Source organism: Pseudophryne corroboree, chromosome 8, assembly GCF_028390025.1.
Source record: "Pseudophryne corroboree isolate aPseCor3 chromosome 8, aPseCor3.hap2, whole genome shotgun sequence".
Lineage (NCBI taxonomy): Eukaryota > Metazoa > Chordata > Amphibia > Anura > Myobatrachidae > Pseudophryne > Pseudophryne corroboree.
In genome coordinates, this window is record NC_086451.1 from 66,443,181 (window position 1) to 66,470,180 (window position 27,000).

General features: G+C 47.2%; 1 protein-coding gene across 1 annotated transcript in view; it reads right to left on the minus strand.

Moving 5' to 3' along the window:
* The window catches only part of GPKOW (G-patch domain and KOW motifs), a 110,990-nt gene that overhangs the window by 1,629 nt on the left and 82,361 nt on the right, over positions 1-27,000 (minus strand). The window contains exons 5-9 of the mRNA XM_063936562.1: positions 24,370-24,571; positions 24,152-24,284; positions 19,870-20,086; positions 16,964-17,036; positions 15,100-15,169 (exon numbers count right to left, since the gene is read on the minus strand). Of these exons, the coding sequence (XP_063792632.1) occupies positions 15,100-15,169; positions 16,964-17,036; positions 19,870-20,086; positions 24,152-24,284; positions 24,370-24,571 (695 nt within the window). The remainder of the gene's footprint in view (positions 1-15,099; positions 15,170-16,963; positions 17,037-19,869; positions 20,087-24,151; positions 24,285-24,369; positions 24,572-27,000) is intronic.

Sequence of the window (27,000 nt, forward strand, 5' to 3'; positions counted from 1 at the left end):
AAGGGGAAATTGGCGAGATACAATAAGCGTACACAGACTCATTCGTGGACATAACTGTCTGAGCAGAGTAACTGCCACATCCAACACATTCTCTACCAAAGCAGCTCTATATCAGACACACACACTAGATATAACTCCTGTTCACTGCACTCTCCAAGAGCTAGGAGAAAAGCAAGACATCTGCCTGCCAACAGGAATACTGCAACTCCTATTACATATTGAAAATACACCCACGGCAAACAACCAGCAGGGGGCAGCAATGAGCACATTGATTCAGCCTATGCAATGGTAGACTTTAGCCTTAAGTGTCCCATATCCTATCTCAACCACACGGCAGCAAAACTTATCCATCCTCACCCCATGGTCTATTCACGTGCATGTCAGTTTTCAAACACACAGTACCTAAAGGCTTTTTGCAGAATGGGGAAGAAGACCCTTGTGGCGCCATATAAATAAAGGATAATAATAATAATAATAATAATAATAATAATAATAAAAAATAAGATTTTACTTACCGGTAAATTTATTTCTCGTAGTCCGTAGAGGATGCTGGGGACTCCGTAAGGACCATGGGGAATAGACCAAATTCAATATGGGTCTGACCGAACCGTCCGGTTTCGGGACTACAAACATGGTCGAATAATAACCCCTTCCCTGTTGAAGGAGGGGAACCTTGACCACCACCTGCTGAAGATACAATTTTTGTATTGCGTTTAACACTATTTCCCTCTCGAGGGAGAAGATGGTAGGGCCGATTTGAAATACCGGCGAGGAGGCACCTCTTCGAATTCCAGCTTGTAACCCTGAGACACAATTTCTATTGCCCAAGGATCCACCTGGGAGTGAACCCACATGTGGCTGAAATTCCGAAGACGTGCCCCCACAGGGCCCGGCTCCGCCAGTGGAGCCCCAGCGTCATGCGGTGGATTTTGTAGAGGCCGGTGAGGACTTCTGTTCCTGGGAACTAGCTGCGTTGTGCAGCTTCTTTCCTCTGCCCCTACCTCTGGCAAGAAAGGACGCACCTCGGACCTTCTTGTTTCTTTGTGAACGAAAGGACTGCATTTGATAATGCGGTGCTCTCTTAGGCTGTGAGGGAACATAAGGCAAAAAATTTGACTTTCCAGCTGTAGCTGTGGAGACCAGGTCCGAGAGACCTTCCCCGAACAATTCCTCACCCCTGTAAGGTAAAACCTCCATATGCCTTTTTGAGTCGGCATCACCTGTCCATTGCCGAGTCCACAGGACCCTTCTGGCAGAAATCGACATAGCGTTTATTCTAGAACCCAGTAGACTAATGTCTCTTTGAGCATCTCTCATATATAGGACAGCGTCTTTTATATGCCCCAGGGTCAATAATACAGTATCCTTATCTAGGGTATCCAATTCCTCAGATAAGGTATCCGTCCATGCCGCTACAGCACTACACACCCAAGCCGACGCAATTGCCGGTCTTAGTAAGGTACCCGAATGTGTATAAATGGACTTCAGGGTAACCTCCTGTTTGCGATCAGCAGCATCTTTGAGGGTAGCCGTATCCTGGGACGGCAGGGCTACCTTTTTGGATAAGCGTGTTAAAGCTTTGTCCACCCTAGGGGAGGATTCCCATCGTAACCTATCCGTCGGCGGGAAAGGATACGCCATAAGAATCCGTTTGGAAATCTGCAGTTTTTTATCTTGAGATTCCCAAGCTTTTTCACATAACTCATTCAGTTCGTGTGAGGGGGGAAAAGTTACCTCAGGCTTCTTTCCCTTATACATATACACCCTCGTGTCAGGGACAGGGGTTTCCTCTGTGATGTGCAAAACATCCTTTATCGCTATAATCATATATCGAAGGGATTTAGCCAATTTTGGCTGTAACTTTGCATCATCGTAATCGACACTGGAGTCAGAATCCATGTCGGTATCTGTGTCAACAATTTGGGATAGTGGGCGCTTATGAGACCCTGACGGTCCCTGCGACATAGGGTCAGGCATGGGTTGAGACCCTGAGTGCCCCAATGCATCAGCCTTGTCTAATCTTTTATGCAAGGAATTAACATTATCATTTAAAACCTTCCACATATCCATCCAATCAGGTGTCGGCGCCGTCGGCGGAGACACCACATTCATTTGCTCCAGCTCCTCTCCCACATAGCCTTCCTCATCAGACATGTCGACACAAGCGTACCGACACACCACACACACAGGGAATGTCCTTTCTGAAGACAGTTCCCCCACCAGGCCCTTTGGAGAGACAGAGAGAGAGTATGCCAGCACACACCCCAGCGCTATAATATTCCAGGAATAACACAGTAACTTAATGTTAACCAGGTAGCTGCTGTATGTTCTAGTTTTTGCGCCTAATTATGTGCCCCCCCCTCTCTTTTCAACCCTCTTCTACCGTGTATCAGCAGGGGAGAGCCCGGGGAGCTTCCTCTCAGCGGCGCTGTGGAGAAAAAAAAGGCGCTGGTGAGTGCTGAGGGAGAAGCCCCACCCCCTCGGCGGCGGGCTTCTGTCCCGCTTAAACAGTAATTTTGGAGGGGGCTCATACATATATACAGTGCCCAGCTGTATATATGTGTTCTTTTTGCCAATATGAGGTCCCAAATGCTGCCCAGGGCGCCCCCCCCCCCCCTCCTGCGCCCTGCACCCTTACAGTGACCGGAGTATGTGAGGTGTGTGGAGCAATGGCGCACAGCTGCAGTGCTGTGCGTTACCTCTAGTGAAGATCATGAAGTCTTCTGCCGCCTGTGATGTGTTCTTTTCTTCTCATACTCACCCGGCTTCTGTCTTCCGGCTCTGCGAGGGGGACGGCGGCGCGGCTCTGGGACGGACGGCGAGGGTGAGATCCTGTGTACCAATCCCTCTGGAGCTAATGGTGTCCAGTAGCCTAAGAAGCAGGACCTATCTTCAGAGAGTAGGGCTGCTTCTCTCCCCTCAGTCCCTCGATGCAGGGAGTCTGTTGCCAGCAGAGCTCCCTGAAAATAAAAAACCTAACAAAATACTTTCTATCAGTAAACTCAGGAGAGCTCACTGAAAAGCACCCAGCTCCTCTGGGCACAGTATCAAACTGAGGTCTGGAGGAGGGGCATAGAGGGAGGAGCCAGTGCACACCAGGAACTAAATTCTTTCTTAAAGTGGCCATGTCTCCTGCCAACAACAACAACAACAGACTGCAGTTTGCATATCCAGAATACCACCTTTCCTGTTCCAAAACTTAATTTGTGCAGCATTTTGGTATTCAATATAGAGGGCAGAGCCAATACAGAAGTTGCATATTGAGACAGGAAATATTATTCCGGCAAAAGCAACTAAACATGCAGTATATACGCAGCAGCTCTTCCAATAAAGCACTGCAGCTCCTCCTTCCCATGCCGTCTCTTTTCTGCGGCGGAGGGCGGAGACCGTTCCAAGCAGACAACCCTCCAGCCGACCCTTCACTACAAATCAGTGTCAGAGCAAGGAAGAGACAGCCTGAAGTAACACTGGGAGACAGACGTCAGGGATTAGTTTTACTTACTTCTGCCCTCACCATCAGGTGTTCAGTAATGGTGGAAGGAAATAATAAGAATTTATTTACCGATAATTCTATTTCTCGTAGTCCGTAGTGGATGCTGGGAACTCCGTAAGGACCATAGGGAATAGCGGCTCCGCAGGAGACTGGGCACAAAAGTAAAAGCTTTAGGACTACCTGGTGTGCACTGGCTCCTCCCCCTATGACCCTCCTCAAAGCCTCAGTTAGGATACTGTGCCCGGACGAGCGTACACAATAAGGAAGGATATTGAATCCCGGGTAAGACTCATACCAGCCACACCAATCACACCGTACAACCTGTGATCTGAACCCAGTTAACAGTATGACAACGTAGGAGCCTCTGAACAGACGGCTCACAACAAGAACAACCCGATTTTTTTGTAACAATAACTATGTACAAGTATTGCAGACAATCCGCACTTGGGATGGGCGCCCAGCATCCACTACGGACTACGAGAAATAGAATTATCGGTTCTATTTGTAGAATTTTGCAAACGTGTTTGCCCCTGACCAAGTAGCTGCTCGGCAAAGTTGTAAAGCAGAGACCCCTCGGGCAGCCGCCCAAGATGAGCCCACCTTCCTTGTGGAATGGGCTTTTACATATTTTGGCTGTGGCAGGCCTGCCACAGAATGTGCAAGCTGAATTGTACTACAAATCCAACGAGCAATAGTCTGCTTAGAAGCAGGGGCACCCAGCTTGTTGGGTGCATACAGGATAAACAGCGAGTCAGATTTTCTGACTCCAGCCGTCCTGGAAACATATATTTTCAGGGCCCTGACTACGTCCAGCAACTTGGAGTCCTCCAAGTCCCTAGTAGCCGCAGGCACCACAATAGGCTGGTTCAAGTGAAATGCTGAAACCACCTTAGGGAGAAATTGAGGACGAGTCCTCAATTCTGCCCTGTCCGTATGAAAAATTAGGTAAGGGCTTTTATAGGATAAAGCCGCCAATTCGGAGACACGCCTGGCTGAAGCCAGGGCTAACAGCATTACCACCTTCCATGTGAGATATTTTAAGTCTACAGTGGAAAGTGGTTCAAACCAATGTGATTTTAGGAATCCCAAAACTACATTGAGATCCCAAGGTGCCACTGGAGGCACAAAAGGAGGTTGTATATGCAGTACCCCCTTGACAAACGTCTGTACTTCAGGAACTGAAGCCAGTTCTTTTTGGAAGAAAATCGACAGGGCCGAAATTTGAACCTTAATGGACCCTAATTTTAGGCCCATAGACAGTCCTGTTTGCAGGAAATGCAGGAAACGACCCAGTTGAAATTCCTCTGTAGGGGCCTTCCTGGCCTCGCACCACGCAACATATTTACGCCAAATACGGTGATAATGTTGTACGGTTACATCCTTCCTGGCTTTGATCAGGGTAGGGATCACTTCATCCGGAATGCCTTTTTCCTTCAGGATCCGGCTTTCAACCGCCATGCCGTCAAACGCAGCCGCGGTAAGTCTTGGAATAGACAGGGTCCCTGCTGGAGCAGGTCCTTTCTTAGAGGTAGAGGCCACGGGTCCTCTGTGAGCATCTCTTGAAGTTCCGGGTACCAAGTCCTTCTTGGCCAATCCGGAGCCACGAGTATAGTCCTTACTCCTCTCCTTCTTATGATCCTCAGTACCTTGGGTATGAGAGGCAGAGGAGGGAACACATACACTGACTGGTACACCCATGGTGTTACCAGAGCGTCCACAGCTATTGCCTGAGGGTCCCTCGACCTGGCGCAATACCTGTCTAGTTTTTTGTTGAGGCGGGACGCCATCATGTCCACCTTTGGTTTTTCCCAACGGTTCACAATCATGTGGAAGACTTCAGGGTGAAGTCCCCACTCCCCCGGGTGGAGGTCGTGTCTGCTGAGGAAGTCTGCTTCCCAGTTGTCCACTCCCGGAATGAACACTGCTGACAGTGCTATCACATGATTTTCTGCCCAGCGAAGAATCCTTGCAACTTCTGTCATTGCCCTCCTGCTTCTTGTGCCGCCCTGTCTGTTTACGTGGGCAACTGCCGTGATGTTGTCCGACTGGATCAGCACCGGCTGACCTTGAAGCAGAGGTCTTGCTAGGCTCAGAGCATTGTAGATGGCTCTTAGCTCCAGGATATTTATGTGAAGTGATGTCTCCAGGCTTGACCACAAGCCCTGGAAATTTCTTCCCTGTGTGACTGCTCCCCAGCCTCTCAGGCTGGCATCCGTGGTCACCAGGACCCAGTCCTGAATGCCGAATCTGCGGCCCTCTAGAAGATGAGCACTCTGCAACCACCACAGGAGAGACACTCTTGTCCTTGGAGACAAGATTATCCGCTGATGCATCTGAAGATGCGACCCGGACCATTTGTCTAGCAGATCCCACTGGAAGGTTCTTGCGTGGAATCTGCCGAATGGGATTGCTTCGTAAGAAGCCACCATTTTTCCCAGAACCCTTGTGCATTGATGCACTGAGACTTGGCCTGGTTTTAGGAGCTTTCTGACTAGTTCGGATAACTCCCTGGCTTTCTCCTCCGGGAGAAACACCTTTTTCTGGACTGTGTCCAGGATCATCCCTAGGAATAGAAGTCGTGTCGTCGGGATCAGCTGCGATTTTGGAATATTGAGAATCCAACCGTGCTGGCGCAGCACTATCTGAGATAGTGCTACCCCGACTTCCAACTGTTCCCTGGATCTTGCCCTTATCAGGAGATCGTCCAAGTAAGGGATAACTAAAACTCCCTTCCTTCGAAGGAGTATCATCATTTCGGCCATTACCTTGGTAAAGACCCGGGGTGCCGTGGACAATCCAAACGGCAGCGTCTGAAACTGATAGTGACAGTTCTGTACCACAAACCTGAGGTACCCTTGGTGAGAAGGGTAAATTGGGACGTGTAGGTAAGCATCTTTGATGTCCAGAGACACCATATAGTCCCCTTCTTCCAGGTTTGCAATCACTGCTCTGAGTGACTCCATCTTGAATTTGAACCTTTGTATGTAAGTGTTCAAGGATTTCAGGTTTAAAATTGGTCTCACCGAGCCGTCCGGCTTCGGTGCCACAAATAGTGTGGAATAGTACCCCTTTCCCTGTTGTAGGAGGGGTACCTTGATTATCACCTGCTGGGAATACAGCTTGCGAATGGCTTCCAATACTGCCTCCCTGTCTGAGGGAGACGTCGGTAAAGCAGACTTTAGAAAACGGCGAGGGGGAGACGTCTCGAATTCCAATTTGTACCCCTGAGATACCACCTGAAGGATCCAGGGGTCCACTTGCGAGTGGGCCCACTGCGCATTGAACTTCTTGAGACGGGCCCCCACCGTGCCTGAGTCCGCTTGTAAAGCCCCAGCGTCATGCTGAGGACTTTGCGGAGGCGGGAGAGGGCTTTTGTTCCTGGGAACTGGCTGTTTGTTGCAGCCTTTTTCCTCTCCCTCTGCCACGGGGCAGAAATGAGGCGACTTTTGCCCGCTTGCCCTTATGGGGCCGAAAGGACTGCGCCTGATAGTATGGCGTCTTCTTAGGTTGAGAAGCTACCTGGGGTAAAAATGTGGATTTTCCAGCAGTTGCCGTGGCTACCAGGTCTGATAGACCTACCCCAAATAACTCCTCCCCCTTATAAGGCAATACTTCCATGTGCCTTTTAGAATCCGCATCACCTGACCACTGCCGCGTCCATAAACCTCTTCTTGCAGAAATGGACAGCGCGCTAACTCTTGATGCCAGTCGGCAAATATCCCTCTGTGCATCACGCATATATAGAAATGCATCCTTCAAATGCTCTATAGTCAATAATATACTGTCCCTATCAAGGGTATCAATATTTTCAGTCAGGGAATCCGACCACGCCAGGCCCGCACTGCACATCCAGGCTGAGGCTATTGCTGGTCGCAGTATAACACCCGTGTGAGAGTATATACATTTTAGGATATTCTCCAGCTTTCTATCGGCAGGTTCCTTTAGGGCGGCCGTATCAGGAGAGGGTAGTGCTGCCTGTTTAGACAAGCGTGTGAGCGCTTTATCCACCCTAGGGGGTGTTTCCCAACGTGCCCTATCCTCTGGCGGGAAAGGGTACGATGCCAATAACCTTTTAGGAATTATCAGTTTTTTATCGGGGGAAACCCACGCCTCATCACACACTTCATTTAATTCCTCGGATACAGGAAAAACTACAGGCAGTTTTTTCTCACCAAACATAATACCCTTCTTAGTGGTACTTGTATTATCAGAGATATGCAATACATTTTTCATTGCTTCAATCATGTAACGTGTGGCCCTAGTGGAAGTCACGTTTGTCTCCTCATCATCGACACTGGAGTCAGTATCCGTGTCTGTGTCTGCCATTTGAGGTAACGGGCGTTTTAGAGCCCCTGATGGCGTTTGAGACCCCTGGACAGGCACAAGCTGATTAGCCGGCTGTCTCATGTCGTCAACTGTCTGTCGTAAGGAGCTGACACTGTCACGCAGTTCCTTCCACAAGCTCATCCACTCAGGTGTCGACTCCCTAGGGGGTGACAACTGTATAATAGGCAATTGCTCCGCTTCCATCTCATTTTCCTCCTCAAACATGTCGACACAATCGTACCGACACACCGCACACACACAGGGAATGCTCTGATAGAGGACAGGACCCCACTAGCCCTTTGGGGAGACAGAGGGAGAGTATGCCAGCACACACCAGAGCGCTATATATATATACAGGAATACCACTATCAAGTGTGCTTTTCCTTTATAGCTGTTGTTAATATAAAACTGCGCCAAATTAGTGCCCCCCCTCTCTTTTTTACCCTTTTCTGTAGTGCAGGACTGCAGGGGAGAGTCAGGGAGACGTCCTTCCAGCGGAGCTGTGATGGAAAATGGCGCCCGTGTGCTGAGGAGATAGGCTCCGCCCCCTTCTCGGCGGCCTTTTCTCCCGCTTTTTTGGTAATTCTGGCAGGGGTTAAAATACACCCATATAGCCCTGGGGGTTATATGTGGTGTATTTATGCCAGCCAAGGTGTTTTACATTGCTGCTCAGGGCGCCCCCCCCTAGCGCCCTGCACCCTCAGTGACCGGAGTGTGAAGTGTGCTGAGTAACAATGGCGCACAGCTGCAGTGCTGTGCGCTACCTTGTTGAAGACTGATGTCTTCTGCCGCCGATTTTTCCGGACCTTTTCTTGCTTCTGGCTCTGTAAGGGGGCCGGCGGCGCGGCTCCGGGACCGAGCTCCGAGGCTGGGCCTGTGTTCGGTCCCTCTGGAGCTAATGGTGTCCAGTAGCCTAAGAAGCTCAATCCACTCTGCACGCAGGTGAGTTCGCTTCTTCTCCCCTTAGTCCCTCGATGCAGTGAGCCTGTTGCCAGCAGGTCTCACTGAAAATAAAAATAAGAATTTACTTACCGATAATTCTATTTCTCGGAGTCCGTAGTGGATGCTGGGGTTCCTGAAAGGACCATGGGGAATAGCGGCTCCGCAGGAGACAGGGCACAAAAAAGCAAAGCTTTACTAGGTCAGGTGGTGTGCACTGGCTCCTCCCCCTATGACCCTCCTCCAGACTCCAGTTAGGTACTGTGCCCGGACGAGCATACACAATAAGGGAGGCATTTTGAATCCCGGGTAAGACTCATACCAGCCACACCAATCACACCGTACAACTTGTGATCTAAACCCAGTTAACAGTATGACAACAGAAAGGGCCTCTTAAAGATGGCTCCTTAACAATAACCCGAATTAGTTAACAATAACTATGTACAAGTATTGCAGATAATCCGCACTTGGGATGGGCGCCCAGCATCCACTACGGACTCCGAGAAATAGAATTATCGGTAAGTAAATTCTTATTTTCTCTATCGTCCTAAGTGGATGCTGGGGTTCCTGAAAGGACCATGGGGATTATACCAAAGCTCCCAAACGGGCGGGAGAGTGCGGATGACTCTGCAGCACCGAATGAGAGAACTCCAGGTCCTCCTTTGCCAGGGTATCAAATTTGTAAAATTTTACAAACGTGTTCTCCCCCGACCACGTAGCTGCTCGGCAGAGTTGTAATGCCGAGACCCCTCGGGCAGCCGCCCAAGATGAGCCCACCTTCCTTGTGGAGTGGGCTTTTACAGTTTTAGGCTGTGGCAGGCCTGCCACAGAATGTGCAAGTTGAATTGTGTTACAAATCCAACGAGCAATCGACTGCTTAGAAGCAGGTGCGCCCAACTTGTTGGGTGCATACAATATAAACAGCGAGTCAGATTTTCTGACTCCAGCCGTCCTTGCAATGTATATTTTTAAGGCTCTGACAACGTCCAACAACTTGGAGTCCTCCAAGTCGCTAGTGGCCGCAGGCACCACAATAGGTTGGTTCAGATGAAATGCTGATACCACTTTAGGGAGAAAATGCGGACGAGTCCGCAGTTCTGCCCTATCCGAATGGAAGATTAGATAAGGACTTTTATAAGATAAAGCCGCCAATTCAGATACTCTCCTGGCAGAGGCCAGGGCTAGTAACATAGTCACTTTCAATGTGAGATATTTCAAATCCACCTTTTTCAATGGTTCAAACCAATGGGATTTGAGGAAATCTAAAACTACATTTAGATCCCACGGTGCCACCGGAGGCACCACAGGAGGCTGTATATGCAGTACTCCCTTGACAAAAGTCTGGACCTCAGGGACAGAGGCCAATTCTTTTTGGAAGAATATTGACAGGGCCGAAATTTGAACCTTAATGGATCCCAATTTGAGACCCATAGATAATCCTGATTGCAGGAAATGTAGGAAACGACCCAGTTGGAATTCCTCCGTCGGAACCTTCCGATCCTCGCACCACGCTACATATTTTCGCCAAATGCGGTGATAATGTTTCACGGTGACTTCCTTCCGTGCCTTAATCAAGGTAGGAATGACTTCTTCTGGAATGCCTTTCCCTTTTAGGATCTGGCGTTCAACCGCCATGCCGTCAAACGCAGCCGCGGTAAGTCTTGAAAAAGACAGGGACCCTGCTGTAGCAGGTCCCTTCTCAGAGGTAGAGGCCACGGTTCGTCCGTGAGCATCTCTTGAAGTTCCGGATACCAAGTCCTTCTCGGCCAATCCGGAACCACTAGTATTGTTCTTACTCTTCTTTGCCGTATGATCTTCAATACCTTTGGTATGAGCGGCAGAGGAGGAAACACATACACTGACTGGTACACCCAAGGAGTTACCAGTGCGTCCACAGCTATTGCCTGTGGATCTCTTGACCTGGCGCAATATTTGTCCAGTTTCTTGTTGAGGCGAGACGCCATCATGTCTACAATTGGTCTTTCCCAACGGTCTATTAACATGTTGAAGACTTCTGGATGTAGACCCCACTCTCCCGGATGAAGATCGTGTCTGCTGAGGAAGTCTGCTTCCCAGTTGTCCACGCCCGGGATGAACACTGCTGACAGTGCTATCACGTGATTCTCCGCCCAGCGAAGAATCTTGGCAGCTTCTGCCATTGCACTCCTGCTTCTTGTGCCGCCCTGCCTGTTTACATGGGCGACCGCCGTGATGTTGTCCGACTGAATCAACACCGGCTTTCCTTGCAGGAGAAGTTCCGCCTGGCTTAGAGCATTGTAGATTGCTCTTAGTTCCAGAATGTTTATGTGAAGAGACTTTTCCAGACTCGTCCATACTCCCTGGAAGTTTCTTCCTTGTGTGACTGCTCCCCAGCCTCTCAGGCTGGCGTCCGTGGTCACCAGGATCCAATCCTGAATGCCGAATCTGCGGCCTTCTAATAGGTGAGCCTTCTGCAACCACCACAGAAGTGACACCCTTGTCTTTGGTGACAGGGTTATTCGCAGGTGCATCTGCAGATGCGACCCTGACCATTTGTCCAACAGATCCCTTTGGAATATTCTTGCATGGAATCTGCCGAATGGAATTGCTTCGTAAGAAGCCACCATTTTTCCCAGGACTCTTGTGCATTGATGTACTGACACTTTTCCTGGTTTTAGGAGGTTCCTGACCAGATCGGATAACTCCTTGGCTTTTTCCTCTGGAAGGAAAACCTTTTTCTGAACCGTGTCCAGAATCATTCCTAGGAACAGCAGACGAGTTGTCGGGATTAAATGGGATTTTGGAATATTCAGAATCCACCCGTGTTGTCTTAGCACCTCTTGAGATAGTGCTAAAGCTGTCTCCAGCTGTTCTCTGGACCTTGCCCTTATTAGGAGATCGTCCAAGTATGGGATAACTAATACGCCTTTTCTTCGAAGAAGAATCATCATCTCGGCCATTACCTTGGTAAAGACCCGAGGCGCCGTGGACAATCCGAACGGCAGCGTCTGAAACTGATAGTGACAGTTTTGAACAATGAACCTGAGGTACCCCTGGTGTGCGGGGTAAATCGGAACGTGTAGATACGCATCCTTGATGTCCAAGGATACCATAAAGTCCCCTTCTTCCAGGTTCGCTATCACTGCTCTGAGTGACTCCATCTTGAACTTGAACTTTTTTATGTAGAGGTTCAAGGACTTCAGATTTAGAATAGGCCTTACCGAGCCATCCGGCTTTGGTACCACAAATAGAGTGGAATAATAATACCCCTTTCCTTGTTGTAATAGGGGTACTTTGACTATCACCTGCTGAGCGTACAGCTTGTGAATGGCTTCCAACACCCTCTCCCTTTCGGAAGAGACGGTTGGTAAGGCAGACTTCAGGAAACGATGAGGAGGATCCGTCTCTAATTCCAACCTGTACCCCTGAGATATTATCTGCAGGATCCAGGGGTCTACCTGCGAGTGAGCCCACTGCGCGCTGTAATTTTTGAGACGGCCCCCCACTGTCCCCGAGTCCGCTTGAGAGGCCCCAGCGTCATGCTGAGGTTTTTGCAGGAGCCGGGGAGGGCTTCTGTTCCTGGGAAGGAGCTGCCTGTTGGTGTCTCTTCCCTCTTCCTCTGCCTCGTGGCAGGTACGACAAGCCCTTTGCTCTCTTATTTTTGTAGGAGCGAAAAGGCTGCGGTTGAAAAGTCGGTGCCTTTCTCTGTTGGGGAGTGACTTGAGGTAAAAAAGTGGATTTCCCGGCAGTAGCCGTGGCCACCAAGTCTGATAGACCAACTCCAAATAACTCCTCCCCTTTATACGGCAAAACCTCCATGTGACGTTTTGAATCCGCATCGCCTGTCCACTGTCGTGTCCATAAGGCTCTTCTGGCTGAAATGGACATAGCACTCACCCGAGATGCCAGTGTGCAAATATCCCTCTGTGCATCACGCATATAGATAAATGCATCCTTTATTTGTTCTAACGACAGTAAAACATTGTCCCTATCTAGGGTATCAATATTTTCAATCAGGGATTCTGACCAAACTACTCCAGCACTGCACATCCAGGCAGTTGCTATAGCTGGTCGTAGTATAACACCTGCATGTGTGTATATATTCTTTTGAATAACTTCCATCTTTCTATCTGATGGATCCTTAAGTGCGGCCGTCTCAGGAGAGGGTAACGCCACTTGTTTGGATAAGCGTGTGAGCGCCTTGTCCACCTTAGGGGGTGTTTCCCAGCGCGCCCTAACCTCTGGCGGGAAAGGGTATAATGCCAATAACTTTTTTGAAATTATCAACTTTTTATCAGGAGCAACCCACGCTTCATCACACACGTCATTTAATTCTTCTGATTCAGGAAAAACTGTTTGTAGTTTTTTCACACCATACATAATACCCTGTTTTACGGTATCTGTAGTATCAGCTAAATGTAACGTCTCCTTCATTGCCAAAATCATATAACGTGTGGCCCTACTGGAAAATACGTTTGAATTTCTACCGTCGTCACTGGAATCAGTGCCCGTGTCTGGGTCTGTGTCGACCGACTGAGGCAAAGGGCGTTTTACAGCCCCTGACGGTGTTTGAGGCGCCTGGACAGGCATTAATTGATTGTCCGGCCGCCTCATGTCCTCAACTGACTGTTTAAGGGAAGATAAACCATCACGTAATTCCACAAATAAAGGCATCCATTCTGGTGTCGACCCCCTGGGGGGTGACATCTGCATATTTGGCAATTGCTCCGCCTCCACACCAATATCGTCCTCATACATGTCGACACCACGTACCGACACACACCGCAAACTCACAGGGAATGCTCTAATGAAGACAGGACCCACTAGCCCTTTTGGGGAGACAGAGGGAGAGTCTGCCAGCACACACCACAAAGCGCTATATATACAAGGGATATCCTTATATTAAGTGCTCCCTTATAGCTGCTTTAATATATATATATATAGCCATTAATGTGCCCCCCCTCTCTGTTTTACCCTGTTTCTGTAGTGCAGTGCAGGGGAGAGACCTGGGAGCCGTTCTGACCAGCGGAGCTGTGACAGAAAATGGCGCCGTGTGCTGAGGAGATAGGCCCCGCCCCTTTTTCGGCGGGTTCTTCTCCCGCTATTTTTCCAGTCAGGCAGGGGTTAAATATCTCCATATAGCCCCTATGGGCTATATGTGAGGTATTTTTAGCCTTGTATAAGGTTTATATTTGCCTCTCAGAGCGCCCCCCCCCAGCGCTCTGCACCCTCAGTGACTGCCCAGTGAAGTGTGCCGAGAGGAAAATGGCGCACAGCTGCAGTGCTGTGCGCTACCTTATGAAGACTGAGGAGTCTTCAGCCGCCGGTTTCCGGACCTCTTCACGCTTCAGCATCTGCAAGGGGGTCGGCGGCGCGGCTCCGGGACCGGACTCCACGGCTGGGCCTGTGTTCGATCCCTCTGGAGCTAATGGTGTCCAGTAGCCAAGCAGCAAATCCACTCTGCATGCAGGTGAGTTTACTACTTTCCCCCTAAGTCCCACGTTGCAGTGATCCTGTTGCCAGCAGGACTCACTGTAAAGAAAAAAAACCTAAACTAAACTTTCTCTAAGCAGCTCTTTAGGAGAGCCACCTAGATTGCACCCTTCTCGTTCGGGCACAAAATCTAACTGGAGTCTGGAGGAGGGTCATAGGGGGAGGAGCCAGTGCACACCACCTGACCTAGTAAAGCTTTGCTTTTTTGTGCCCTGTCTCCTGCGGAGCCGCTATTCCCCATGGTCCTTTCAGGAACCCCAGCATCCACTTAGGACGATAGAGAAAAACCTAAAACTAAACTTTTCACTAAGAAGCTCAGGAGAGCCCCTAGTGTGCACCCTTCTCGGCCGGGCACAAAAATCTAACTGAGGCTTGGAGGAGGGTCATAGGGGGAGGAGCCAGTGCACACCAGGTAGTCCTAAAGCTTTTACTTTTGTGCCCAGTCTCCTGCGGAGCCGCTATTCCCCATGGTCCTTACGGAGTTCCCAGCATCCACTAGGACGTCAGAGAAAATAGTAATTCCAAACTAGACGACCCAATACCCTCTGCACCTGCCTAATATGAAGCTGGTGTAATAAGAAACTGCTGACCTGACACTGTATGGAACGCAGGGGACTGGTGAGCAGCAATGAATAATGGCGATCAGCACAGAACTTACTCGGGGGGGCCCCATACACAATATACCCCTCTAGTTCCTTACTGCAGTCACCGTGTGGCGGGGGTCAATGAATACAGGGTGTATAGTTACTACATTATTATTATTGGATTTTGCTATACAAAGTGATGTTCCTTATCAGTGGAAGTCAGGGATGAGACAATTGATAAACCTACGCAGCACAACTATTGGTAATCTTTGGGCAGGTGCTCACCTTCCACGAGGCGTCCACCCTCTGTCCGACACACACAAGTCCTGGGGCTCACCACGTCTTCTACTAACATCTGTAAGGAGGGGTAAAGGAGTGGAGAGTTAGCCTCTAGCAATGACGACAGCAGTCACCCACCATGCCTCATTAGCACCTTGTTCAGTATCCCTGAAACATGATCATGAACATAAAGAACACAGGGAAAGTTCCACATTGGCTTCACCTTGTTCACATATGTGCTGCTCCCTATCTCCGGAATTCCCTACCTCTCCCCATCTCTACAAAACTTCACACGGGCTCTCAAGTCCCACTTCTTCACCAAACCCAACCAACTCTCCTCCTAACCCTCTAGCCTATGCTCACTGTCTACCCCTTCTGTGTCACCCCAGTCTGTTAGCTCCTCACCTTTTAGATTGTAAGCTCACAACAGCAGGGACTTCTTTCTTCATGTGTCTTTCCTTTTCTTACTTACACTATCTTATACTCCATACTCCCTTTGATGGCACCTAACTCCGGGTTTTCGTAACCCTTTCCTATATTGTCTTGTACTGTAAGTGCTGTTTTCTTGTTTGCTCATTTGATTATGTACTGTGTAACGGGCGCTGCGGATCCCTTGTGGCGCCATATAAAGGATAATAATAATAATAATATGTAAAATCTATGGCCATATACAGTATACATATATGGACAGCATTCTCTGCACAGTAAGAATTCAGCGTATACACAAATGGCAGTCTCCATGGTCACACCAAGAAAACTGGTGCAAGTACCGCAATAAGAAGATGAAAGCAAGCCTCTGATTGGTCGTTATGTTTTACAGCACCATTTTGCACCAGTTCTCATAATGGTCCTCCGTTTTATGAATAATTTTACTAATATGTCCAAACTTTCTTCTTAGTCATAAAGAAAGCATGACCTTGTGGTATAAGTAAATATTGTCGGCCAAAAAGCCCAACAAATTATCATCACAATTAAAACAGTCGACGTATCACATACCCCTCACAGAGGAAGATCTGGAGAGAATCTGTAAAACATCATCCAAGTGTAGCATTACTTAGAAAGGCTACACAGGATTTGCTTTTACCCCAGTCTAACAACACGAAATTTGGCACAATCAATCTCAGTTGTGCTGGTGGAATTGCGATCTTACATAGGATGTCATTAACCGCAAAACTTGCCAAGATAATGACACAATTAACTGGGTTTAATGCTGTGCTATGCCCAAGTAAATATGAACCAAGCAAAAATCAGGGACCAACAACAGGTGCAAAATACCCCTGGTGGGGTACTTGCAATTTGTGTAGTGTTTTTATGTGCTTTTTTACATTGGTCAGTAATTAACTGCCATGTGTGAGCCGCACAAGTGTCTGGTGGAACCTTGCACTAAAATGTAGCTCCCCCTTTGAATCCTTAATGGTTTCATAAATCTGATTTATTCCTTCGCTCAATCAGTTGAATGTCTTGTGGGAGGAAATACGTCCTAACTAAGTGGGACACAGTCAGTGCTGTTGCTGGAGAGTACTGTGTATTTATCTCCCCCCACTACAAAACCGTGTGGCTGAGATTCACTAGCTAGTGTGATCTCAGTGCTCTGAATTCTCGTTCCATTCCACCATTCTCTTGCAATAGTGATAAAGTGTGCCTCTATGAGATGTAAACCCAGGCCTCCCAAAATGTATTCTTTATTCTCAAACCCCAGAAATAGTTAATTACATTTTTTTTTTACCTTCCTCATCACTAAATTAGAATGATATATTTTACATGTTATTACCATATTAAGAAAATGGTCACAGCCTGTTGAAAACTAAAATAAAAACACAACTAGAAAGTATAAATGAGCAACAGACTAAAACAACATATAAAGGAATACCTTCGAGTTGTAGTATTTTCCACCTTTATAGTGCTTGTCAATAAATCGAACTCTTAAGTCCCGATATAACCAGCTGAGGAAGAAAGAAACGGCAGATGTTAACCGACCAGCCCCGTTCTAGCCACATAACACCCATCCTCTACTCCCTTCACTGGCTACCTGTAAGATGGCGAATCATCTTCAAGATTGGCTTACTGACTTTCAAAGCACTACATGACCAGGGCGAAGGTACCTGAAGCAGCTTCTGACCCCATACTGCCCCACTTGATTACTGCGATCTGTAGATGAAGGACTTTTAGCAGTACCTAGAATCCACCGTAATTCATCTGGGGGTCGAGCTTTTAGTCATGCGGCTCCGACTCTATGGAACTCACTTCCCCGCACAGTGCGAGAGGCCCCAACTATAGAATCCTTTAAAAGTAGACTCAAGACTTTCCTTTTTACTCAAGCATTCCCATAATTGTCCCTTTAGTATCTACATGCTTCTGTATTTTATGAAAAGCTGTTCTGTACTTCATTATTTTCTGTACTATATTATGCTATGTATCTGTTAAGCGCCTTGAGTCCTATTGACGAAAGAGCGCTATATAAATAAAATTATTATTATTATTAGATATTTCATCTATTTTCATATACAGTACAGACTAGAATAAACAGCTGGTGTCACGATTATGGCCTCAGTGATTAATATATTAATATGGTCAGGATCCCTAACACAGATAAGTTTTGTTTTAGAGGGAGGGAGTCAATTTACCGGCTGTTGGGATCCCGGCTTTCAGGATACAGACACCGAAAATCCTGACACCCGGTGAAATACCGGTGGTCGGAATACCAACCGCCGTCTGGAATTCCCACTTGGGTGGTGGTACATGCCACCAACCGAGGGGGAATATAACTTTGTGGTCGCCACTCTGCACCAAGCGTGGCGAGTGGACACGCTGCGCTCGCCGCCGGTATTCCAGCGTCTGTCTCCTGACTGCTGGGCTCCCGACAGCCGGGATATCATACTGCTCCCATTCTAGATACCCTATGTCAGTGTTTCCCAACCGCGGTCCTCAAGGCACACTAACAGTCCTGGTTTTAGTGATATCCAGGCTTGAACACAGGTGATTTAATTAGTACCTAAGTTATTTTGATTTAACCATCTGTGCTGAAGCCTGGATATCACTAAAACCTGCACTGTTGGTGTGCCTTGAGGACCGCGGTTGGGAATGCCTGCCCTATGTAATCATAGTGTGCCAGTAAACAAAGGTTCAATGTAAGAGCTCTGTACAAATTTATAACATATGAAAGCATCCCCATTACCGGTGTCATCAATGGAGACCAGACCATAAGGATACTAAGGAAATAATATATCTCCCTAAGGAATACATACAGCATAATCATGTTTCCTATATAGATGTGTGGAAAAAAATACCATGGGCAGTGGCATGATCAAATATCTGCTATGTTCTTGAAAAACAGTTATGCTATTTATGAAACTATTTACTATAGGTATTTTTTGCATAATAGGGAATTAAGCAGGTTAGAATGCCAGTGTACCTCTTGCCCAAATATCCCAAGGAAAGGATGGTTTTGGTAGAAAGTAGATGGTTTAAAAAAAGTTGAGAAACGAGGTTAGAAATTGCCAGTTCATGGGGCAGTCTGTCTACTGAAAAAATGTCCTTCCCCAGACAGCAGATAATGGAGTGCCTTATTTTAAATAAACGTATCTGCATTTAAATTCTGTATTTTAATTTGTCATCATTTTTATTCAAAAGGTATTGCAACTTGTCATATTACATTCCATATAATAATGTTGTGTCTTTGTGTTCTTAAAGAATTCATGTTCAAGATCTGCTAGTTTTTTTAAATGTTGCATTTAAGGCAGAGAATTGGATTGGTGAACAGTGACTGAATAAAATGTGTTACACTTGAAGTTTCAGATAAATTAGCAAGTATGAGTTATAGTTGCATGCTCAGGTGGGTTAGGCTGTGATAGTATAAACAGCTAAGTGATCAAGAGGATTATCTATCGATCTATAAAATATAACTGGGCTTTCCTGTCATGATCCAGACAGGGGCGAGGTAAGTATTCTAACTCCCCTGCACCCCCTTAACCCTAACGCTTCCTTAATGTAGCCAAACCCTAACCCCCTTAGTGCGCAACCCTAATGCTCCCCCTTAGTGCCTAACCCTCCCCCTTAGAACATAACCCTAATCCTCCCCCTTAGTGCCTAACCCTAATCCTCCCCCTTAGTGCCTAACCCTAATCCTCCCCCTTAGTGCCTAACCCTAATCCTCCCCCTTAGTGCCTAACCCTAATCCTCCCCCTTAGTGCCTAACCCTAATCCTCCCCCTTAGTGCCTAACCCTAATCCTCCCCCTTAGTGCCTAACCCTAATCCTCCCCCTTAGTGCCTAACCCTAATCCTCCCCCTTAGTGCATAACCCCAATCCTCCCCCTTAGAGCCTAAGCCTAGAATACCAGCAACACAGGCTATTCTCCCTCTTTCTACCGCTTGCCCACTGCCGGAATGCTACTGATTTGATGCCGCTGTCGGTATACAGGCGGCCAGCGGAATTTCATACTGAATCCGAATACTATAATGTGCATGTATAATACTAAAAGAAGTATACCATACAATTATTTATACAATATTCGGCTAAGGTCTGTTCCATCTCTGACATGCGTAGTGGAAGCCCGGGGAAGGGATCGACAGAGGTAATTCGGCATATGCAGAGTTCCTTTACTACTTAATTTACTGGGGGGAATTCAATTAGCCACAATGTTTTCTTGCATTGCCTACATGGGTTCTTTTAGGAAGACTTACAAAATTTGAAGGTGACCGTTCCATCATATAAATCACTTCCTGTAAGAAATTGCCAATACAGCAAGACAAAGTCTGTAGGTAGAGTTAGTGCTCACTTTTGTTCCTCTGGCTTTTGTCTCTTCTTCTTCTCTTTCTCAGGGCTCCTCGGTCGATGTCTCTTGTCTCTGCTGCTGGAGTTTCCGTTCCTGCTCGGCTCTCTGGTCTCCTCTCCGTCCCCCCTCCCAAGTTGCGCTCTCTCTGGTGAACGTTCGTTGCCCTGATCCTGCTTCGTTTCTTGCTGCTTCTTTTGCTGCTCTGCTTTACTTAATCGGCCTGGAGAGAAGAATACAAATTACACATTGCCTACTGTAGACTTTTGGCTTAATGCTGTTCAACAACCAAGCACTATCACACTGCACGTATGCATTTTATAGCAATGTGCAAAGGTGCAGTAACCCAGTTAAGCGGAGTCTGCTTATTGAAAATAATATGGCTGGGCGCATATGAACAGATCAGGATAAAACATACTCTAATGGCATACGCAGGCACTTGTTCCTCTATTATGGTCCATGCCACCACCATACCTTTCTGTTAGTACATTGGGCCTGATTAGGAGATGGACGCAAAGCAGTTGTCCCAAAGAACCGAGCAATTATCGCTCAGGGGGTTGCCAAGGGTGGTGGCGCATGCGCAGCACATAATCGGGGTGTTTTCCGTGAAAAATACCCCAATTTGGCTGCGGAGTGGCATCGCAGGGACAGAACTTTCTCGCAAGCTCTTCATGTGATAACGGATACAGCCGTGTGATGCAATCAATTATCGCATGGACGTTATCACAGCACATCAGCATCCTCAGATGCGCATGGTGATAAATCGGCCTCTAAGAATTATTACAATGAACTGTATTTTAATGGAGAGTAACAGAAAAAAACAATAAATGATTAAAGTTAGTAGGCTGGATGCTGTAATCATGCCTTTACTCTCGTTATGCTGTTTATCAGACGATTATCAAAACCTTTTTGCCGATTTCCTGGGACTTCGTGCAGGAGCACCAAATATTTTTTTTCTCATTCTGAACCCAAGTGTTTATATTCTTTAATAAATTATTATAATCTGTTTACTGATTGAAGGGACGCAGGCTCTTCTATAATAGTGTGATCACAGTGGCTGTAATAACTGTATTACACTAATGGACTTTTTGACTGCATTAGGCCGATTTCTCAAAGATGTTCTAAAGGCAAAAACGATGTGTTCCCTAATGCACACCGAGTGAAATTTGTCTGGGAATTTAACCCAGACATATTTGTAATTATTTATGGGGTGGGTGTGGGGTGCGGTGGCCCCTGTGTCGGTATGGCTGGGCTGCTTCAGGTTGGCACACCCTAACACTTTATTAACACTTATGATTTTCCCTATCACTTTGTATATATTATTTTAATCACACCACTTACATAGCACTTCTGTGCTTCTTATTAACCCCTATTAATTCTCACCTGTGTGCTGACCTGGGGTGGCCGACCTGTGCCGACATGGTGGGGTCCTGCACCCCGGACCCATACCTAGCATTAGGGACCCCCCAGTGACGGAGAAGCCTTGTCGATCGGCCTGGGGGCTTAACCCTATATCTGCAGATATACGCAACTAAGATCTCCGTATTATCTGACTATTATGTAGTAATATTTTTCACTCGGTGTGCATTAGGGAACCATTGTTTTTTCCTACACAGAATTACTCCTCCCTTTTAGCACCTGAGTGATATTACAATCTGATTGAGCAGCTTTCCATTTTGTAGATGTTCTAAAGGCACCTGGATAAGCATCATATTTATATTGGGCACATACTAAATCGTCATTATTACTCACATCTTACCGTACGACACTATTGCCACTGTTAGATTTTACCATATCTGTGCTGATGTCACACGAGATGGCTGTCACATAAGGAAGAATTCTGGAGACACCAAGGATTTGCAGATAGGCTACGTAAGTGACATATACAATTTAAATTCATTAAAATGACTGCACTAGTAGGTGACCTGTCTGCACCCTGTTAAATTGTTTGCAGTTGATTACACAGAGTAGAAGGAGGACTCAGCCGCCACCTGGATAAGGGAGCGTTTGCACAGATAAGAGGTTTTCCTATGACCTTTGTCATCTGTTCTTGAAACATGGAATGAACTTCTAGAAATCACACTAACCCTATACAGGTGAAGTCAATTTAAAGAGCAACTGTAAAGGGCCCCATACACTACTGCGACATGTCCATCTGGCCATCACCCAGCAGCCTCCTGGGCGGCAGGATCGGCCAAGATACATTGTATGCTGTTCTTTTGCATACGATGTATCTTGGGCGATCCCAGCCATGCCCCCAGGTCAGACCAGATTGAATGTGCAGCACATTCAATCTGGAGGATCCGATCCAATGCTCACGGGGCCGCGCATCGGATCGGAAACGCCTGCAAAATGCCCGATTACATCAGATATATCGGGCCGAATGCCCGAATTGGGCTGAATTCGGGCATAATCGTTCTAGTGTATGGGGCCCTTAACCTTGTTCTGGTGTAGACAGCCGTTGTTATTGCTCATCCATAATGCCAGATGGTATCCTAACAATTCTCTGTATATAGTACTAGTAATATCTGCATAGCGCTAGTTCCAGGTGACCGATAAGCTGCCCGCACATGGGCAATTGGCACTATCTGCACCAAGCAGTGAAAGTATTGGTTTCAATTTTAGGTTTCCTTTTCTTTTCTTTTTTTAAAGCTCTTTATTAAAGCATTATAGTGATGTACATTATAACTACCACAAAAAATACAGGGTATATGAAACAACTTTTTGTATGCATACGCCATACATCGGGCTGGGAAAAAGGAGCGTTTCTACACAGCCCAGCAATGTAAAGATACAGAAACAGCTCATGTTATACCTGAAGTCGCAAAGGGTGTTTTTTTTTGTTGCTATTATTTTATTATTATTATTACTATTATTAATACTATTACATTAACAACAAAGTATTTTTTTCCAAGGAAACATAAGCAGACAGAAACCTAACTCCACACACTGCCCTAAATCGAGCGCTTACACCGACTCCAGATCAGACAACACAAGAACACAATGCCCTTAATAATTTGATACTATTCCTTTAGAGCAGGGTGGGGAACCTTCGGCCCTTCAGCTGTTGTTGAACTACACATCCCAGCATGCCCTGCAACAGTTTTAGCATGTCCAAATAGCAAAACTGTAGCAAGGCATGCTGGTACGTGTAGTTCAACAGCAGCTGTAGGGCCAAAGGTTCCCCACCCCTGCTTTAGAGCTCTCAGGCAGGGCCTCTCCCCTCTAGTTCTGGCCCTCGCACTGTCCGTGCGGTGACTGCTCCCTTTCTTCTGTCTCCATGTACTATTTATTATCTCTGCTCACCCATGAGGATCATTGAAAGCTCTTCGCAACCCCCTTCCCCCCCACCCCCATCACTGCCTGCTCCTAAAAGCAACAGCACCCTTACTTCTCTATTCGTCTGTGAGTTTACTGTAACATTTTGTATTCCTGCTATGTACTCGTGCGCTTGGTGGAGACATTAAAAAGTAAAAAAGGATAACATTCAAGTCTAACTAATGAAACCATGTATCACAATGTACACGCCCTGACTGGGGGGAATTGCAGGCCTCTGGATTATTAAGGTCTACACTAAATACATTTATATTAACAGAAACTACCGATTGTGCGCCAAACATTTATTTTGTACCATGCAGGTTATCTAACTGGATTAAGAATCCTTATTTGTATTCAAATCTTCATCCTGTTTTCTAACTATAGAGAAATATTTCTTTAAAAAAAAAAAAAAAGGAGCACAACTTAATGCTGTAACTGGTAACAGGTATATGATCAGCTGAAGCATCATATAGGCAATACAACCATGTCAACATTGCATACATAGGTCGTACACTTAGTCTAATGCCTTTCATTTCACAGTGGCTGTGCATGTCCTGTGTACAGTATAGAGCTGGATGGGACCCAACGGATAAATCAGTAACCCTTATGTAAATAAGTCTCCAGGTAACCAAATTAGTGCTCTGAACGCCTTTGTAGGATACGGGAGCTGTAAACTGTCAGATTGGCTTCAATTCATTTCAAAATCTGCTCCCTTATCTCATCCCGGACATAGAGGCTAGAGAAGAGGCAGCAGCCCAGATGCTATGAGGTTGCAGAGCAGAAGTATGCTGAGCACATACAGTGTTAGCTACTAAGCACTTCCACACCCAACATGTGACCGAAGTATTTATATGGTGAGATGAACTTATGCATTATCTATGTAGTGATACAGAAGGGGAGTGACTGGGTGTGTGTTGTTCCTTGTCCCAATACTCCTGCATGGTTTGAGAAATGCAGGTACGCTACTCACTCAGATCCTTTGCATACTTTGAGTATTCTGTACTGCCGACTAGTCGTAAGGCGAACTGGGACACTGTGACCACTTTTCCACCGATCGCAAGCTTCACCATTGCCCGGCAATTGTCAGCATCAAGGCCTTCCACCTACAACAGTGACACATAGAGGTCAATGGACACCAAGGAGACACCATCTGCTCTCCGATAACCGGACAGGACAACCGAGCCACACCTTCCCATACAGCTCTTTGTGGGCGCCACTCTGGATTAACACTGTACTTCCTGTACCCAGGCCCTTCGCCTCTTCCTCTGGCTCCTCCCCTGGTTTCAGGGGCCTTCGGCGTTTCTGAGGCTCCAGTTCCTTCAGGGCAGTGCAGTCAGCACCTAGTCCCAGACCCTTGGGGCGCAGCTTCTGGTCCAATGGCTTAACGTCCCTATTTTAAAAAAAATAAGATTTTAAACCTACCGGTAAATCTATTTCTCCTAGTCCGTAGAGGATGCTGGGGACTCCGTAAGGACCATGGGGTATAGACGGGCTCCGCAGGAGATAGGGCACCTAAAAAGAACTTTGACTATGGGTGTGCACTGGCTCCTCCCTCTATGCCCCTCCTCCAGACCTCAGTTAGAGAACTGTGCCCAGAGGAGATGGACAATACAAGGCAGGATTTAGCAATCCAAGGGCAAAATTCATACCAGCCCACACCAATCATACCATGTAACTTGGAACATACATAACCAGTTAACAGTATGAACAAACGACAGTAACGGTCCAAGACCGATGTCAACTGTAACATAACCCTTATGTAAGCAACAACTATATACAAGTCTTGCAGAGTTTCCGCACTGGGACGGGCGCCCAGCATCCTCTACGGACTAGGATAAATAGATTTACCGGTAGGTTTAAAATCTTATTTTCTCTTACGTCTTAGAGGATACTGGGGACTCCGTAAGGACCATGGGGTTTATACCAAAGCATCCAATCGGGCGGGTGAGTGCGTATGACTCTGCAGCACCGACTGAGCAAACGCTAGGTCCTCATCAGCCAGGGTATCAAACTTGTAGAATTTAGCAAAAGTGTTTGACCCCGATCAAGTCGCCGCTCGGCAAAGTTGTAATGCCGAGACGCCTCGGGCAGCCGCCCAAGAAGAGCCCAACCTTCCTAGTGGAATGGGCCTTAACCGAATTTGGTACCGGCAATCCAGCCGTAGAGTGAGCCTGCTGAACCGTATTACAGATCCAGCGAGCAATAGTCTGCTTCGAAGCAGGATCGCCAATCTTATTGGCCGCATACAGGACAAACAGAGCCTCTGTTTTCCTAATTCTAGCCGTCCTGGCTACATAAATTTTTAAGGCCCTGACTACGTCCAGGGATCTGGAATCCTCCAGGTCACTTGTAGCCACAGGCACCACAATAGCTTGATTCATATGGAACGAAGAAACCACTTTAGGCAAAAATTACGGACGTGTCCTCAATTCAGCTCGATCCACATGATAAATCAAGTAGGGGCTCTTGTGTGACAAAGCCGCCAATTCTGACACTCGCCTTGCTGATGCTAAGGCCAACAACATGACCACCTTCCAGGTAAGAAATTTCAACTCAACCTTGTTAAGCGGTTCAAACCAGTGTGATTTTAGGAACTGCAACACCACGTTCAGGTCCCATGGTGCCACTGGAGGCACAAAAGGGGGCTGGATGTGCAGCACTCCCTTTACAAACGTCTGGACTTCTGGAAGAGAAGCCAATTCCTTCTGAAATACAATCGAGAGGGCCGAAATCTGTACCTTAACAGAGCCTAATTTCAGGCCCATATCCACTCCTGTCTGTAGGAAGTGGAGAAGACGACCCAGATGAAAATCTTCCGTAGGTGCATTCTTGGTCTCACACCAAGACACATACTTTCGCCAGATACGGTGATAATGTTTTACAGTCACCTCCTTCCTAGCCTTTATTAAAGTAGGGATGACCTCTTCCGGAATCCCCTTTTTCGCTAGGATTTGGCGTTCAACCGCCATGCCGTCAAACGTAACCGCGGTAAGTCTTGAAATACACAGGGCCCCTGCTGCAACAGGTCTTCCCTCCTGTGAGCATCTCTTGTAGATCCGAGTACCAGGCCCTTCGAGGCCAGTCTGGGACAACGAGTATCGTCTGTACTCTTCTTCGTCTTATGATCCTCAACACTTTGGTGATGAGAGGAAGAGGAGGAAACACGGAGAGCGATTTGAACACCCACGGTGTTACCAGAGGGTCTACTGCTACTGCCTGAGGGTCCCGAGACCTGGCGCAATACCTCCTAAGTTTTTTGTTGAGGCGTGACGCCATCATGTCTATTTGAGGAGTTCCCCAAAGACGTGTTACGTCTGCAAAGACTTCTTGATGAAGTCCCCATTCTCCTGGATGGAGATCGTGTCTGCTGAGGAAGTCTGCTTCCCAGTTGTCCACTCCCGGAATGAAGACAGCTGACAGAGCGCTTACATGATTTTCCGCCCAGCAAAGGATCCTTGTGGCTTCCGCCATCGCGACTCTGCTTCTTGTCCTGCCTTGGCGGTTCACATGAGCCACTGCTGTGACATTGTCTGATTGAATCAGAAGCGGTAGGTTTCGAAAGAAAACTCTCAGCTTGTCGAAGGCCGTTGTAAATGGCCCTGAGTTCCAACACATTGATGTGTAGACAGGACTCCTGGTCTGACCAAAGCCCCTGAAATTTTTTTTCCCTGTGTGACCGCTCCCCATCCTCGGAGGCTCGCGTCCGTGGTAACCAGGATCCAATCCTGAATTCCGAACCTGCGACCCTCCAGGAGGTGAGCACTTAGCAACCACCACAGGAGGGACACTCTGGTCCCTGGGGACAGTTATTTTCCGATG